The sequence below is a fragment of the Oryx dammah genome, unplaced genomic scaffold (assembly GCF_014754425.2).
Source record: "Oryx dammah isolate SB20612 unplaced genomic scaffold, SCBI_Odam_1.1 HiC_scaffold_28, whole genome shotgun sequence".
In the NCBI taxonomy this organism is placed as follows: Eukaryota; Metazoa; Chordata; class Mammalia; order Artiodactyla; family Bovidae; genus Oryx; species Oryx dammah.
In genome coordinates, this window is record NW_024070212.1 from 100,471,152 (window position 1) to 100,487,218 (window position 16,067).

General features: G+C 47.3%; 1 protein-coding gene across 3 annotated transcripts; it reads left to right on the plus strand.

Annotated features, from left to right (window-relative positions):
* The first annotated feature begins 70 nt into the window (after positions 1–70).
* MED8 (mediator complex subunit 8) lies at positions 71–5,295 on the plus strand. Of its 3 annotated transcripts, none has more exons than XM_040231425.1 (7): positions 71–120; positions 1,450–1,568; positions 2,594–2,738; positions 3,148–3,288; positions 3,483–3,564; positions 3,933–4,181; positions 4,911–5,295. In XM_040231425.1, the coding sequence occupies exons 1-7, from the start codon at positions 115–117 to the stop codon at positions 4,973–4,975; spliced, it is 807 nt and encodes a 268-aa protein (XP_040087359.1). In that variant the 5' UTR covers positions 71–114; the 3' UTR covers positions 4,976–5,295. The 3 variants fall into 3 exon arrangements, with proteins under 3 accessions (XP_040087359.1, XP_040087360.1, XP_040087362.1); XM_040231426.1 differs by lacking the exon at positions 71–120 and adding an exon at positions 723–1,227; XM_040231428.1 differs by lacking the exon at positions 71–120 and adding an exon at positions 723–998.
* The last annotated feature ends 10,772 nt before the right edge of the window (positions 5,296–16,067 follow it).

Below are 16,067 nucleotides of genomic sequence, written 5' to 3' on the forward strand. Positions count from 1 at the left end.
GGTCTCGCGACTGGCGGGGCCGGAAGTGAGTGGGAGGGTCGAGTTCTGCGCTTTCTAATTGGCCTGCTTGGGAACCGGAAGAGGAAGTGATTGACAACGCCCCCCGCCGCCGCAATGCAGGTGAGGACCGGTTTGGCGCTAGCGACGGCTAGCTAGCTTGGGGTAACGAGACAGAAAGTGGGCTGGCCGAGGAGAGAGTGAGGAGTTAGGGGTGAGAGGAGGGGGTCGAGACCGCGACTGTGAGATAAAGGGGTGCGCGATGGGGACGAGGACCTCTGGAGAGGGATGGGGGTGGAGCCCGGCTGACAGGAGACAGAAACTGCGGTTAGGTTGGCACGGAGAAGGCAGCACTGTCTTGCTAGGGTGTGGAAAAGGATCAGGTTGTTGCTAGGGTGTGAAATTTGGGAAGGTGCAGTCCAAGGAAGACGGCTGAAGAAAGAGGTGGATTGGGCTCGGGCTCAGGCCCCGGCCTAGACGTCGGATGCCGACAGAACAGAGAATCTGTAATTGGAGAGAAGCCCGAGGTTGGAAGGAATTGTGGGACCGTGGTGGCCAGAAGCCAGACTAAATAATCTGAGGCCGTGGGTGGAACCCGGCTCGTGTCCTCCACGTTCGGGGTTTTGCAGTTTTGTTTCATTCTTCCTAGTATGTACCCCCTAGTAGTTAAAGGGTGAAATGAGATAAAACTGGAGATCGCAGACGTAAAGGAAATGCCATGGAGACCCTTCAGCTTTTAATATAGTTTGCCTAATGCTTAGGGGCATGTGCGGTTTGGTTGTTGTTGTTTTGTTTTGTTTTTCATTTGTCACTGTTTGTTGCAGAAGGGTAGTTGTCAGTACATTTTTATAGGTTGACTAAGCTTGCGAAAGGAGCACAGGAATATTGGCACAGCAATAAAGTGAGTGCAGATTAATTTAGCAAGGAAGAGGTTGAAACAGCAAATGCTGAGGGAAGAGGAAGGTGACGGTGGCAGTATTCAGAGGAGCCTTCCTGTGTAGGTAGGTTTTCAGAGATTATGTCATTGCCAAGAACAGCCAGGTTCACAAGGCAGGTTCTAGAACAGAGGACATCAGAGTACGTCTGCTGCTGATGTGTCCCAAACAGAATAAATCCCAGGCATTACGTCTGGTGAAAATTGTCCAGTGAGGGAGAACAGATAAAAACCAAGCCTAATATAGAGAAACAGTCACACCTGGATTAAAAGCACTGCAAGGAAGGAATCAGTAGGTAAGAGGAATTGAGGTCAGATGAATGGGTTTAAAGGTCTAAGGGTTGATGCTGTCTGTGATCCTAACAACAAATAGAGTAAACAGCCTGACTCTCCCTGTGCCAGTGGGATTCTGTGTCACTGTCCTGGTGTTGCACACTGTCACCCTGGCTTTTCAGCCTTCCTCTGTATGTGTCATCCTTACACTCAGCTGAGTAACCAACCTATTCCTATTGGCTCAGAGGGAGGAAAAACAGCTTGAGGCATCACTAGATGCACTGCTGAGTCAAGTGGCTGATCTGAAGAACTCACTGGGGAGTTTCATTTACAAGCTGGAGAACGAGTATGACCGGCTGACCTGGTAAGAGTTGCCAGGGCAAGCTGGGGAGGGCTCTATGGGTGGGGGCTAGGCCACCTGCTGCATAGGGTATCTCCAGCATTTATCACTTTGTGAACATCTTTTGATTTAGAAAGAGCTGGCTTTCCCAACATTTAACACTGAAGTTGGCCTTGGACCCCAATTGTAAGGGTAGTAGAGAAATGCCCAATTTCTCAACCCGGGTTCTTTCTAGCTTTTGATTCTCCCTGTTTGACTTCTCCAGGATGAGGTCCTCCTGCAGTGAGTCCTCCCACCACAGTATTCATACGGGATTTCTTTTTTTTTTTTCATACGGGATTTCTTGCATGGGTTTTGCCAAGGCTTTTAACTCCAATCTAGTAAAGTTTGGATCTGGAAAGGGATCTTTCACCCGGTTTCTGAAGTTCTAGTGATAATAGTGTAGCCATCGTTCCTATTTTGCCATTGTCCTCACCCCATTCAAATGTAGCTCCTCGTAATCTATCAGGGATAAGTTCTAAGACCCACTGTGGATTCCCGAAACTATGATAGTACTGATTCCTATTCTGTATATACTGTGGGTTTTTTTTTTTTTTCCCTATACTACTTGTGTGGGTACTGTATACAGTATGGATATGCTAGACAAAGGGATGATCAACATCCTGGGTAGGACAGAGTGGGATGAAGCAAGATTTCATCACACTCCTCAGAACACCTCCCAATTTAAAAACATGGATTGTTTATTTCCTGGATTTATCATTTAATATTTTTGGACTGTGGTTGACCACGGGTAGATGAAACCTCAGAAAGTGAAACTTAGGATAAGTGGGGATTGCTATAATGACCTGTCTTTTTTCTCCATCTGTGTCAGAAACTCAAAGTGTATCCCTCTTTCTTAACCCCATAATCCCTGTGAGCCAGTCTAGTTCCTGCCTAGGCCAGCATAGGGCTGTGAGTGTTTTGGGGGTGAGTCTGGTTATTCCTAGTCCGAGAGACCCCTTTGAGGCTCCTTTACCAGGAACATGCTGACATCTTCTTACCACCACCAGGCCATCTGTCCTGGACAGCTTTGCCTTGCTTTCTGGACAGCTGAACACTCTGAACAAGGTCTTGAAGCATGAAAAGACACCACTGTTCCGCAACCAAGTCATCATCCCTCTGGTGTTGTCCCCAGACCGAGATGAAGATCTCATGGTAAGAGGAGGAGAGGGATGCAGCTTCGGAAAGGAAGCTCTTAAATGAGAACTGATGGCACAGTGGTTGGTTTCTATCTAGAAATCTGGAATATGCAGTAGTGTGTGGCAGTAAGTGGGGGCTACATTTTGGAGGCCTTGCTTTTTGTCCTTCTGTCCTATTTCAATCTTTGATTAAAATGTGGCAGAGAGGGGTTTATCCTTAGATCTGGTAGAGATGGGGTGTGAGTAGATAGAGTTGAAGGATGGAATGAGGGGAATGGTGTCTTAGGAAGCCAGATATTATTAGTCTCAGGTTATGTTTTCCCTGAAAGTGCACTGTTTGCCTGTGGAAGGAACTATGTGTATATCAGGCCAGAATTGAATCTTCTTGGAGTGCCCAGTAGGATCATAAAATCTGTGTGTTACAGAGGCAGACTGAAGGACGGGTACCTGTTTTCAGCCACGAGGTGGTCCCTGACCATCTGAGAACCAAGCCTGACCCTGAGGTTGAAGAGCAAGAGAAGCAGCTCACCACGGATGCTGCTCGCATTGGTGCTGATGCAGCACAGGTTGGACCGAGTCCCTGCCCTGCTGCCCTACACCCTCCTGTTTTACCATGAGAGGCTGAGTATTCCCACTCCTCTATTGTAGGGTATGGCAGTTGGTTATGCCTCCATTGCCCTTGGAATAGCTTAAGGAAGAACCTTTCCTGTAATCATTTCTTGCTTGCCCTAAATTCTGCACAAACTTACATGTGTTACAGAAACAGATCCAGAGCTTGAACAAAATGTGCTCAAACCTTCTGGAGAAAATCAGCAAAGAGGAACGAGAATCAGAGAGTGGAGGTATGGAGGGATTGGTGGCAAAGTGGTGGGGGAATGAGGGATAAGATCACTGGAATAGGAAGGGTGGTGTTGGTAGTGGTGAAATGAGGATGCAGGGATGTGCTCTTTAGCCAAGGGTATGCATCTATTCTATTGGCCTTCTATATTTCAGGCCAGCACTGGGGCAGGTGGAGAAAGGAGCAAAGGAAGAAAGGCGAATTCTGAGATAGTCATGGGGGTCCTCTGGCTCTTCTTCTGGGTTGCCAGGAAGTCTGGATGCTACCGAAGTCAGAACTCCAAGACCAGACACTCATACTGGTCTTCCTGGTGCTAGAAGAAGTCCAGGGCCAGAGGCGTACCTCAGGGTCTCCACTTACTTTGCCCTTCAGGTCTCCGGCCGAACAAGCAGACCTTTAACCCAGCAGATACCAACGCCTTAGTGGCAGCTGTTGCCTTTGGAAAGGGGCTGTCTAACTGGAGGCCTTCAGGCAGCAGTGGTCCTAGCCAGCCAGGCCAGCCGGGAGCTGGAACAGTCCTCGCAGGAGCCTCAGGATTACAGCAGGTGCAGATGGCAGGAGCTCCAAATCAGCAGCAGCCAATGCTCAGTGGGGTGCAGATGGCCCAAGCAGGCCAGCCAGGTAAGGTGACAAGGATTGGCTTGGTGACAGACCTTGAGCAGGGATGTGAGAATCAACTGGGTTATCTGCCACACTTCCCCCTCACCCCATCCCCAGGGCTGGAGACATTTTCCTTTTCTCCCTTGGACTGTGACCCAGAAAAAAACTCTTGAGAGTGAAAGTCTCATTTGAGACTCTGTTAATAGACACCAGACAATGAGAAAGAACTTTGACTAAAATTGCCTTTAGCTACCCTTCTGTGCCCTTTAACTTTGGGTAGGTGTGTTGTCAGTGTCTCACCCTAGGTATTAGGATCATTGGCTAGATGTGTTGGGAATTGACAAGTAGGCAGGTTTTCCAGTGCTACGCGTATTCCTTGCTCTGTATCTTGTCTCTTCTGCTCACTTAGTAATTATCAGAACAGTCTGGAGGAATTTGGATATAAGCAGCTAAAAGAAATATTTTCTTCCAAGCTGTCTAGGCAAAGGGACAAGCTCTCTTTTTCCATTAGGGGAGGAACAGGAGCCTGCAGGTTTGTGTTCCAGCCCTTCCCGCTATTCCTCTTCCTGACCATCTTCAGGTAGAGGGCTGGGCAGGGAGCCGCACCTCTGAGCCTTGTCACCCAAGGTCAGATGCCACAGATTCTGAGCTGATGGAGGATGTGACAGAAGGGAACCTGGGAGGCAATACTTCCGATTTATGACGAGCATCTGACTATGCTTCAGGCGTCTTTCTTCATGTTCTTTTTAGGGAAAATGCCAAGTGGGATAAAAACCAACATCAAGTCGGCTTCCATGCATCCCTACCAGCGGTGAGTGTGAGTGGCAACCTCCACTCCCAGGTGTTCTTTTCAGAGTTGGGCAGTGAAACTGCCTTTTGCCCAAAGCTGACCTGGATGGGTACAATGAAAAGAACACAGGCTTTCGGCCACAGACAGATCCCATCTCCACTGCCAACTAGCTGTGTGACTTTGGGCAAGTGACCTACTTTTCCTGAGCCTGTTTTCTGGTTTATAAATGATGATAATACCTACCTCATAGGGTTGTTGTGAGGATTAAAATGGGAAAACGATGTAAAACACTTAGCACAATCTATGAAATAAGGAGTATTCAATAAATGAGAGTTTCTACAGCCACTTCTCCCCACTGCCCCCTCCTCGGTCCTCGATCCAGAACTTGCCCTGATCTGAGACTGCTTCATGTCTGTGGTGAGCTGATGGACACAAGATCGTGGACTGCTCAGCTTTGTTTGAAAGCCTGTGTTTATTTTGTGCTGCCAGAGATGGTGACAGCTTCTGTGTCCTTAGAGGCCCGCTGCCTCCACAGGCCTTGCTTCCCACATTCCAGCCTGGCCATCTCTCCAGGCTGCAGGTGACGAGGCCTCCGGGCCAAGACAGACCATCCACTTACAACTCTGGAGAAGCTTGGGATTGCTCTACTCTCCATCCTCTCAGAAGCCAGTTCAGCTCTCATCTGGGAAACAGTCAGAGTCCCCTATCCTTTACCCCACCCTGGGCATGTGAGGGAAGATGTTGAAGTCCCAGTAGGTGGGGGCTTCCTCAGGAAGTGGCTCTGCCAGGCAGGACTACATGAGAAAGGGTTTTGTGAGCAAGTGAAAATGTCCCTTGTTCTCCAGACCTTTTTTTTTTTTCTTTCATATTTTGGAGGGAAAGGGGACTTGCACCTCACATCATCTCTCATCATGGTTGAGGCATCCTCAAAGTATGCCTGGTTCCTGGGCTCAGTTAGCATGGCTTTTCTCCAGTCCACTGAGCCAGTAGTTCCAATAAGGGTCAAGTGGATGGTGGGAGGTGGCAGCCGCCAGCACTTTTGCCTGCTTCTATAAAGCTGGAGAGGAGAGTGGGCTTGGGTCACCAGCTTAAGCTGCCTTTCTTGGCTCTCCTTTGCAAGCAAGGGCAGGAGTTGAGTCAGCAGAAGTGGACCAAAGGATTGCTCTGAATAAAGTTATTTAAGTTGATGACCACTGTGTCAGGGTTATCTGACAGCAGGTAAATTGAGAGAGCTATGTGGGGATTGGAGACTACACGTCAGAGACTTTCAAGGTTGCAAGGCAATATTTTAAAAACTTTTACTTATTTATTTGGCTGTGCTGGGTCTTAGTTGCAGCATGAGGGATTTTTGGTTGCAGCAGGTGAACTCTTAATTGCAGCATATCGGATCTAGTTCCCCAACCAGGGATCAAACCCAGGCCCCTTAAAATGGGAGCCCAAAGTCTTAACCACTGGACCACCAACTCCCAAGGCAATCCTTTTTTCTTCTCCAATAAAAAGTTTTCTTAGGTTTTTTTTTTTTCCCCCTCTTATCTGGTGGTTTGATCTAAAAGTCCTGAGAGGTAATAAGAGGGTCTGCTGATTCCTCCCAGCTGCCTTTTCTCTGTTCTCTTCTGTCACATATTAGCACTTTGGTATTTGTTCAGTGCCAGGCAGGACTCTGCCAGGCTGTGGCAGCAAAGGACTGGAAAAGTAGTCACAGATGTCACATCCATTCCAGTTCCATCACGACCGGAAATGTATCCACACAGCTCACTGCTCATAGTACCCAGAGGACGAAGAGCCCTGCCGTCAGCTCTGAGGCAGTGGCAGGCGCTTTCCCCACTACAACAGGGCTGCCTTACCGGTCTGTCAGGCCACTCGCTTGTTCCTTCTCTTCTCTTCCCTTTGCACTGGAAATATCCGAGCCCACTGTCACATTGGATAGAATTCAAGGTGTGCGTCTCCAAAACCCCTGGAGTATCTTGGTGACCACCCTCCTTTATTCCACCCAAAGATTTCCTTCCTGTTGAAAGTTTCTTGAAAACTTTTCAAACCTATTGAAACCAACCCCAAGTGTCTTTGTTGCCTCAGACTAATAGCAACATCATTCCCAAAGTACTATTTGAAATGGATTCCTTGTCCTCCCAGAGTGGAAGTGCCCTCCTGTCCCAAGAGGAGCATACTCGGGGACCCCACCTCCATCTCGTGCCCTTAAGCAAACCATCCTTATGTCTGTATTCACTCTGAGTGGACATGCTCTCGTTCCCAACCTCCCAACCCCAGATCCTCTGGAGTGTACAAACCTAGCAGCATCACCACCTTTGGGGCTCATACAGCCCAGCAAGTGTCTCGGTGGAGAGTATCTCCTATCCCTAACTCACTCATCCCCAAAGGAGGAAATAGAATATTACAGAGTTTCGAGAAGAGCACATTGACCTGCTGCTCCCTTGCTCAGATTTAAGATGAAAAAGATGGCACTTTTGCTTCTCTCTGGTAGTGTTGTCCAGTTTCTAATGTTTCTGTTTTGCCTGGGGCCTGTGTTTGCTTCTACTCTTGGGGACCTGGGGAAAATGAGATTAGGCCATTGTCTCCCAAGTGTGTGTCTGGGATGGCGAAAGAAGCAGCAGCTGTTAAACTTAACTGCAGCGCAGAGGTCATCCTGTTGAAGGCGGAAGCTTACTGCATCAGTATTTGCATGACACCCGTTGCTAGGACCGCCCCCTCTCCAGCTCTGCCCTGAGGCTGGGACTCTTGTCATTGCTGAACCTCTCTTTTGCACATTGCCCCAGTCACCCTGTTTTTCCTCTGCTGATGTCTATTGCTGCCCTACCTAGTTAGGTCATTTACTTGGCCTTGCACTGTCTTGGGAAACAGTCAAGGTAAATAGGTTTTAGCTAAGTGCTCCTTCAAACTCCCTAGTCAGTCTTGGTGTTTGGACTGAACTGGAGCCGGTATAGTGCCCACCTCCTGTCCTGCTGTTGAAGGGAAGAAGCTGATCTCTGCAGGAATGCCCTAGTGCAAGGCCAGTCCCTTTCCAACCCCCTTCTCACCTCCCCCAGGCAGCTGGGAACAACCTCTCCCTTTGTCTGAACTTCTTGTACAGAATAATCCTCCTTATGGACAATGTATTCTCTGTGCCTTGTGGACACAGGAGCCGTGTGAGCTGATCCCAGCACCAGGCAGGACGGGGGCGGAATCCTTCCAAAGGCCCATGCTAGATTAGCTCCTGATTACTGTCTAGAGAAACCGCCAAGGGATGTACATTTTCTTCCATCTTTACCAAGTGGTGGGGGCTAACCTATTGAAGTTTAGCAGTGGGCCAGGAGTAGGGCTGGGGGCTGTGGTCCCTTTGTGATTCAGTCTGGAGGGTTCACTGTACCAACCTGTGGAGGCTCAATGTGGCTCTGGCGTGACAGCCTTGAACACACAGGGGCTAACATTTGGAAAGAGTTTGCCACCTGCAGGTGGGGCTTGCTAACTGAAACTCCAGTCATTGCTTAAAGATGTATTTTGTCCTATGGGACAAATTTTCTCTCTTCTTCCCTTTAACTTCTGTCTCTTACTTTCTATTGAGGCAGGTTCTGGCTCTCTGTTGTCGTCTCTTGATCAGTTCACGTGCTCTCAAGATATCACCTACCATATGGACATGGCGGTTCCCCCAAGTACACAATGGACAAGGCCCCTGACTTCCCTGGGCTTTAGTTTTTTCACCTGGGTGCTCCCAGTGATACTTCCTAGCTTTCAAGTCTTTGGCAATGATTCTGAAGCCTGTATATCCCCAGGCACTTTTCATTTTCCTCATCACATGACTATGTTATGATAGGCAAAATTTTTCTTAGACTGGCCTGCCAATCCCTTGAACCTCTCCAAACTGTTCCTAAAGTTCCCTGTCACCTGCAGTTTAGAATACAGACCTCCCTCTAGACCACTTCCCTAAAATTATTTACTAACTTTCACTAGTTCTTTAGTAAAAGTTACAACAGAGATGGTGGCTCAGATGGTAAAGCGTCTGCCTACAATGTGGGAGACCTGGGTTCGATCCCTGGGTTGGGAAGATCTCCTGGAGAAGGAAATGGCAACCCACTCCAGTCCTCTTGCCTGGAAAATCCTATGGACAGAGGAGCCTGGTAGGCTACCATCCATGGGATCACAAAGAGTCGGACACGACTGAGTGACTTCACTCACTCACAACAGAGATAAATGCATTGAATGCCAGAAGTCACCTTCCCACTTAGGCATCTCTTTCTTTCCTCTGGGCAAGATATATGTACCAGAGACTCCCCCTCTTAAAGGCAGCAAATTACACTTTTCCACGTGATGATAACCTTCCCCATGGAATTGAATCCAAGGCACCACGGGCTGCTCCCCTTCCTGTGTTTCCTCTGCCATTTCACTCCCTTCCCTGCTGTCACCTGAATTTCCCTCCTTCATGGTCATTTTGATAATTAATCTTCCCTGGCCCACAGCCCATGTGTAGACTGTCCTTGTTCTTTTATACTCATTCCTCTAGGCCCTGGTTAGTATCCTTCTGTGTTAACCCTTGAGCCCATGTCACCACTCACTTGACTCTCTGCCATGCTCTTGAAGTACGGGGTCTGCCATCACCATCTTCCTTCACGCCCCATACTCGCTCTTTAATCCCGCTTCCACTCTTCCTCAGGCACTAGCCTGTCTCAGATCACTGTTGACCTGAGAGCTGAATCCAGACTTTCTTCAGTCCTTCTGTTTCTTACTTATCTCCATGGTTTTAAACAGTGCTGGCCGTTTCTTTTCCACCTTTTCCCCTTCACTGACTCCCGCTTCTCTGACCATCCCTTCTCTGCAGCTTCTGGCCTTCTGTCCCTCTGCCTGCTTCTTGAATGTTGTTATTCTCTAGGACTCTGTCGTTAACCTGCTGTTCTTTTTCTACCTGCTGTCTCTGCGACCACCACCTTTATGTACATAACTCAAGCAAGTTTTATCAGACAGCCCAGACCTCTTTGCCGACGTGCAGATGCCTATTGGGTATTTCTGCCCCTATGATCCACAGAGGATGAGATGGCTGAATAGCATCACCGACTCGATGGACATGAGTTTGAGTGAACTCCAGGAGTTGGTGATGGACAGGGAGGCCTGGCGTGCTGCAGTTCATGGGGTCGGAAAGAGTCGGACATGACTGAGCGACTGAACTGAACTGAACTGATCCACAAGTACCTCAGGTTCTGAATGTGCTAATCCAATCATCTTTCCCTACCAACCTGTTTCTTTTCTAGTATCCTAGGTGTGACCTAAGCCAGGTCTATGGAAACTGTCGTAAACACTTCCCCACTCTGTGTCCCAGCACTGCCCCCTAACTCAGTCAGATATAAATCCTGTCAATTCTGCCTCCCGAGGATCCATCCATCTTGCCCTGCAGTTTGGGCCTGGAGCCTCGCCTTAAAAGTAACGTTTGGACGCCCTGCATCCAGGCTTGCCCACTCCAACTCATCTTCCATGTGGCTGCCAGATAGATTTCTGTAGATTTGATCACATTACTCCCTTGATTAAAGTCCTTTTGATAGTTTCCTTCCTATGGTTCTCAAACTAGGGTCCACATACTGGGCAGATTGGTAGTATGCCAGGCATACTGAAAGTTATAGAGTAGAGCTCATCCTAGACTGCCCATTTTACTCAAGGGTAAGTAACTTAAACAAAATGCAGAATTATCAGGCATGCAGTAAAGAGTAAGCAGACTTTGGGGAGTTCCTACTAGTCCGAAGGATTTCATACTAAGCCGCTAAATTGTCTAGGGATATTTATTCTTTTTCTTTTTCTAACATTTATTGCAGTGGACAAATTTGAAAAACACCTTAAATTTCCTGGAAAAACAAGTTGAGTTTTTTGTGATCTAGCTCCCTGACTTCTCCTGACTTAATTTCTGTACTGTCTTGCCACCCACTCTATTCCCACGTTGTACAAATTGCTTGACGTTTCCTGAATGTAACTCTCTTTGGCCCCCCATTTCTTTATTCCCACTGTTCCCTCTGCACAGAACATTTTGTCCCATCGTTCTGTGATGAATATCCAATCTTCTTTCAAAATTCAGCTCACAGGTCACACTCTGAAGCTTTCCAAGAAACCTGTCTGTCCACAGCCCAGTGCCATTCCCACTTGGTGTGGTCAATGACCTGCTCTTTTATGCTCTATGTTTGTACCTTGTACAAACTTATTCTAGCTCCTGCTGCTCTTTATTGCCCCCCAAGTTCAAGCACCCTGCACTGTCAACGTTTAAATCCAGTTCTTCTATCTGACAGCTATATTTTCTTCTGCAAGAAATGTGCATGCCTAGCATACATGGCATCTGGCCCACTATAAACACTGTAAGTGGTAGCTGCTGCTATTACTGTTGTTATCTGGTTGACCTTGGAGAGAGAGTATAATCTAGCATTTTGGTTAAAAGAGCATTTTCTAGTGCCAGGTGGTTGTTCAGTTGCTCAGTTGCATCTGACTCTTTGAAACCCCATGGACTGCAGCACGCCAGGCTTCCCTGTCCTTCAGTATCTCCCGGAGTTTGCTCAAATTCATGTCCATTGAGTTAGTGATGCTGTCTAACCATGTCATCTTCTACCGCTCCCTTCTCTTCCTACTCTCAGTCTTTCCCAGAATCAGGGTCTTTTCCAGTGAATCAGCTCTTCACATCAGCTGGCCAGTGTTGGAGCTTCAGCTTCAGCATCAGTCCTTCCAATGAATATTCAGGACTGATTTCCTTTAGGTTCAAATTCTAGCTGTGCCACCTACTAGCTGTGTGGCCTTCAGCGAGTTACTTTACCTCTCTCTGCCTCAGATTCCTTATTTTTAGGGATGATAGTACTAGTGGCTATTTCACAAGGCTTCTGTGAGGTTTAAATATATTAATACATACAAAGTGCTTAGGATAGTGTGCCTGACAATAGTAGAAGCCCAGTGAATATTAACTATCCTCAGGGTAGTGTCTGAAAGTCTGCTGTCAGCAATTGTTGCTTCAATCAATCATTGACCAGTCCCTCTGTGCGGAGGTAACTCTTCCTCCCTCTGTAGCTCATCTGTGCTCACAGCTACATTCACACTAGGAGAGACTCTCCATGCACATTTAATCCCCCCCTGTGTGCAGAGCAGACACTGGAACACTTCTGCACTGGCTTGCCTGATGCAACGAGTCATTTCCAGATCTAGTTGTGTGAACTTCCTTTCTCCCTCTTAGTTGTCACCTACAGACTTGTATTAAAGCCCAGTTTGGTCTCCTGAACTGTGATTTTGAGTTGAGACCATATGACAGGCTTCCTCACTGGCTTCGTTCTAAGCTCTATCTGTTCTCTGTCCACACCATTTGAAGACCCAGTTCCAGTCTGCCCACATCTCATCTAAAGAGGGGCGTTCACCACTCAGGGGTCTCCCTGTGCAGCTGGGATGTGTTCTTCTCTGTCCCTGCTCACTCGTCCAGGCTTAGGTCTTCACCAGTGGCTGTGTGATCCACTGGTTATCGCACACCAGAGCTCCATGCTTGCTCTCTCCCCTTCACAGTCACCACCAGTCCTTTAGGCCTTGTTTTGCCATAGCAGCTCCATGGTTCTTGTCACTATACTCTAAGCTGTAGCCAGTACCTGTGGACTAGGTGCTGTCTCACACTTCCATGCCTTAAACATGCTTTGTCCTCTTCTTGGTGTGTCTGCCCTCTCTTTTTCTTGCTCCAACCTCCTGTTCACCTAGTGAACAATTTGTCCTCCCAAATGCACCTACTCCTGTGAAGTCTTTATCACTTCCTCCCTTTTACGGTTGACTGTTTTTAAATTATACCCGACCTGGAGATGGTGACTGCAGCCATGAAATGAAAGACACTTACTCCTTGGAAGGAAAGTTATGACCAACCTAGACAGCATATTAAAAAGCAGAGACATTACTTAATCAACAAATGTCTGTCTAGTCAAGGCTATGGTTTTTCGAGTAGTTGTGTATGGATGTGAGAGTTGGACTGTAAAGAAAGCTGAGTGCTGAAGAATTGATGCTTTTGACCTGTGATATTGGAGAAGACTCAAGACTCCCTTGGACTGCAAGGAGATCCAACCAGTCCATCCTAAAGGAGATCAGTCCTGGGTGTTCATTGGAAGAACTGATGTTGAAGCTGAAACTCCAATACTTTGGCCACCTGATGTGAAGAGCTGACTCATTTGAAAAGACCCTGATGCCGGGAAAGGCAGGAGTAGAAAGCAGTGACAGGATGAAATGGTTGGAGCACATCACCAATTCAATGGACATGAGTTTGGGTGGACTCCAGGAGTTGGTGATGGACAGGGAGGCCTGGCGTGCTGTGGTCCATGGGGTCACAAGAGTTGGACATGACTGAGCGACTGAACTGAACTGGACACTTATCCGTTATGTGACCTTAGGCAAATTACTTTAGTTCCAAGACCCGTGATTTCCACCTACTAAATTGGTGCTATAATCCCGTAATATGCTCAGAGAAAGGTACCTTCCACTTAGCATATTTAAAATTCAACTTAAGTAGCTCTTACTTTACTATAGAATAAAGTCCAAGCTTCTTAGAAGGGCATACAAGGCCTGCCAGGCATATAGTCAGCACTGAAATGCCAATACTGTTCTTCCCCTGAGCAATTCCTTACGCTCTCCTGAGAAATCTTGTCTTTATCACATAGCATACTAGACTATTTTGATTACAACTTATTACAGTTAAACTAGTGACAGACGTGGTATGGACCTAACAGAAGCAGAAGATATTAAGAAGAGGTGGCAAGAATACACAGAAGAACTGTACAAAAAAGATCTTCACGACCTGGATAATCACGATGGTGTGATCACTCACCTAGAGCCAGACATCCTGGAATGTGAAGTCAAGTGAGCCTTAGAAAGCATCACTATGAACCAAACTAGTGGAGGTGATAGCATTCCAGTTGAGCTATTTCAAATCCTGAAAGATGATGCTGTCAAAGTGCTGCACTCATTATGCCAGCAAATTTGGAAAACTCAGCAGTGGCCACAGGACTGGAAAAGGTCAGTTTTCATTCCAATCCCGAAGAAAGGCTATGCCAAAGAATGCTCAAACTACCACACAATTGCACTCATCTCACACGCTAGTAAAGTAATGCTCAAAATTCTCCAAGCCAGGCTTCAGCAATACGTGAACTATGAACTTCCTGATGTTCAAGCTGGATTTAGAAAAGGCAGAGGAACCAGAGATCAAATTGTCAACATCCACTGGATCATGGAAAAAGCAAGAGAGTTCCAGAAAAACATCTATTTCTGCTTATTGACTATGCCAAGGCCTTTGACTGTGTGGATCACAATAAACTGTGGAAAATTCTGAGAGAGATGGGAATCCCAGACCACCTAACCTGCCTCTTGAGAAATCTGTATGCAGGTCAGGAAGCAACAGTTAGAACTGGACATGGAACAACAGACTGGTTCCAAAGAGGAAAAGGAGTACGTCAAGGCTGTATATTGTCACCCTGCTTATTTAACTTCTGTGCAGAGTACATCATGAGAATCGCTGGACTGGAAGAAACACAAGCTGGAATCAGGATTGCCGGGAGAAATATCAGTAACCTCAGATATGCAGATGATACCACCCTTATGGCAGAAAGTGAAGAGGAACTCAAAAGCCTCTTGATGAAAGTGAAAGAAGAGAGTGAAAAAGTTGGCTTAAAGCTCAACATTCAGAAAACGAAGATCATGGCATCCGGTACCATCACTTCATGGGAAATAGATGGGGAAACAGTGGAAATAGTGTCAGACTTTATTTTGGGGGGCTCCAAAATCACTGCAGATGGTGACTGCAGCCATGAAATTGAAAGATGCTTACTCCTTGGAAGGAAAGCTGTGACCAACCTAGATAGCATATTGAGAAGCAGAGACATTACTTTGCCAACTAAGGTCCGTCTAGTCAAGGCTGTGGTTTTTCCAGGAGTCGTGTATGGATGTGAGAGTTGGACTGTGAAGATAGCTGAGCGCCGAAGAATTGATGCTTTTGAACTGTGGTGTTGGAGAAGACTCTTGAGAGTCCCTTGACTGCAAGGAGATCCAACCAGTCCATTCTGAAGGAGAGCAGCCCTGGGATTTCTTTGGAAGGAATGAATGCTAATGCTGAAGCTCCAGTACTTTGGCCACCTCATGCGCAGAGTTGACTCGTTGGAAAAGACTCTGATGCTGGGAGGGATTGGGGGCAGGAGGAGAAGGGGACGACAGAGGATGAGATGGCTGGATGGCATCACTGACTCGATGGACGTGAATCTGAGTGAACTCTGGGAGTTGGTGATGGACAGGGAGGCCTGGCGTGCTGCGATTCATGCAGCAAAGAGTCAGACATGACTGAGCGACTGAACTGAACTGACTGAACTGAAAAAAAAAGAGACCCAATGGATTTGGGTTATACAGATGGGGAGTTGAAGGGTGACTGGCTCCAGGCAGGTCAGGGGCTTGGTGTTGTCTTGGCTCTGTCTCTGCATTTCTCCACTCTACTACATATCGCTCACTTCCTGGAAGAACTCTCTTGTTGCTTGGATTCTGTGCCATTAGGAGCACTGAGGGAAATGGAGAGAACGCCATGACTAAAGCAGCAGTGGGGCTGGGCAGAAATTCCATAAAGGAAATGAAAGCAGGGGGATGGGAAAGTATCTGAATGGGTCCGGACTTAAAGCTACAACAGTCCACTGTGTGTGGTTTTATGTCTGCAGACAATTCGCAGGTATTGTCCCCCACGCCCCGCCCCCCACCATGACCAAACCCCATCCTTTCTCCTAAACTAACAGTACTGTGTTTCAGATTGCCTGTGGAAGGGGCCATCTTTCCTCAAACTCAGGATATCCCAAACTGCATTCACTTCCTCCATCCTGCTCCACGGTGTTACCCAGCTTGCCAGCCTGGCTGTCAGTTCTGGTCCCATCCCCTCTTCTTCCTTCTTGCTCCGTTGCTCTAGGTTAGACCCTCACCGTGTCACACCTGCGCCCCTGAGCTGGTCTCCCACCTGGCCTCCCTTCCTCTCTGTCTTCCTCTTGATAATCTCACTGTCACCAGGTTTTTCTTTGTAAATAACAATGGGAATCATACCAACCCCTTAAAAATCTCCAGGGACATCTCAGTACAAACAAAACTCCTGTTTCTTTCATTCAAAATACTTCATGATATGA

Excerpts from the sequence above, each read along its gene's own strand:
- MED8 (XM_040231425.1), top strand. Across the intron at positions 3,289-3,482 it reads TTGGTGCTGATGCAGCACAG|AAACAGATCCAGAGCTTGAA; the intron begins GTTGGACCGAGT and ends CATGTGTTACAG. Across the intron at positions 4,182-4,910 it reads GGCCCAAGCAGGCCAGCCAG|GGAAAATGCCAAGTGGGATA; the intron begins GTAAGGTGACAA and ends TGTTCTTTTTAG.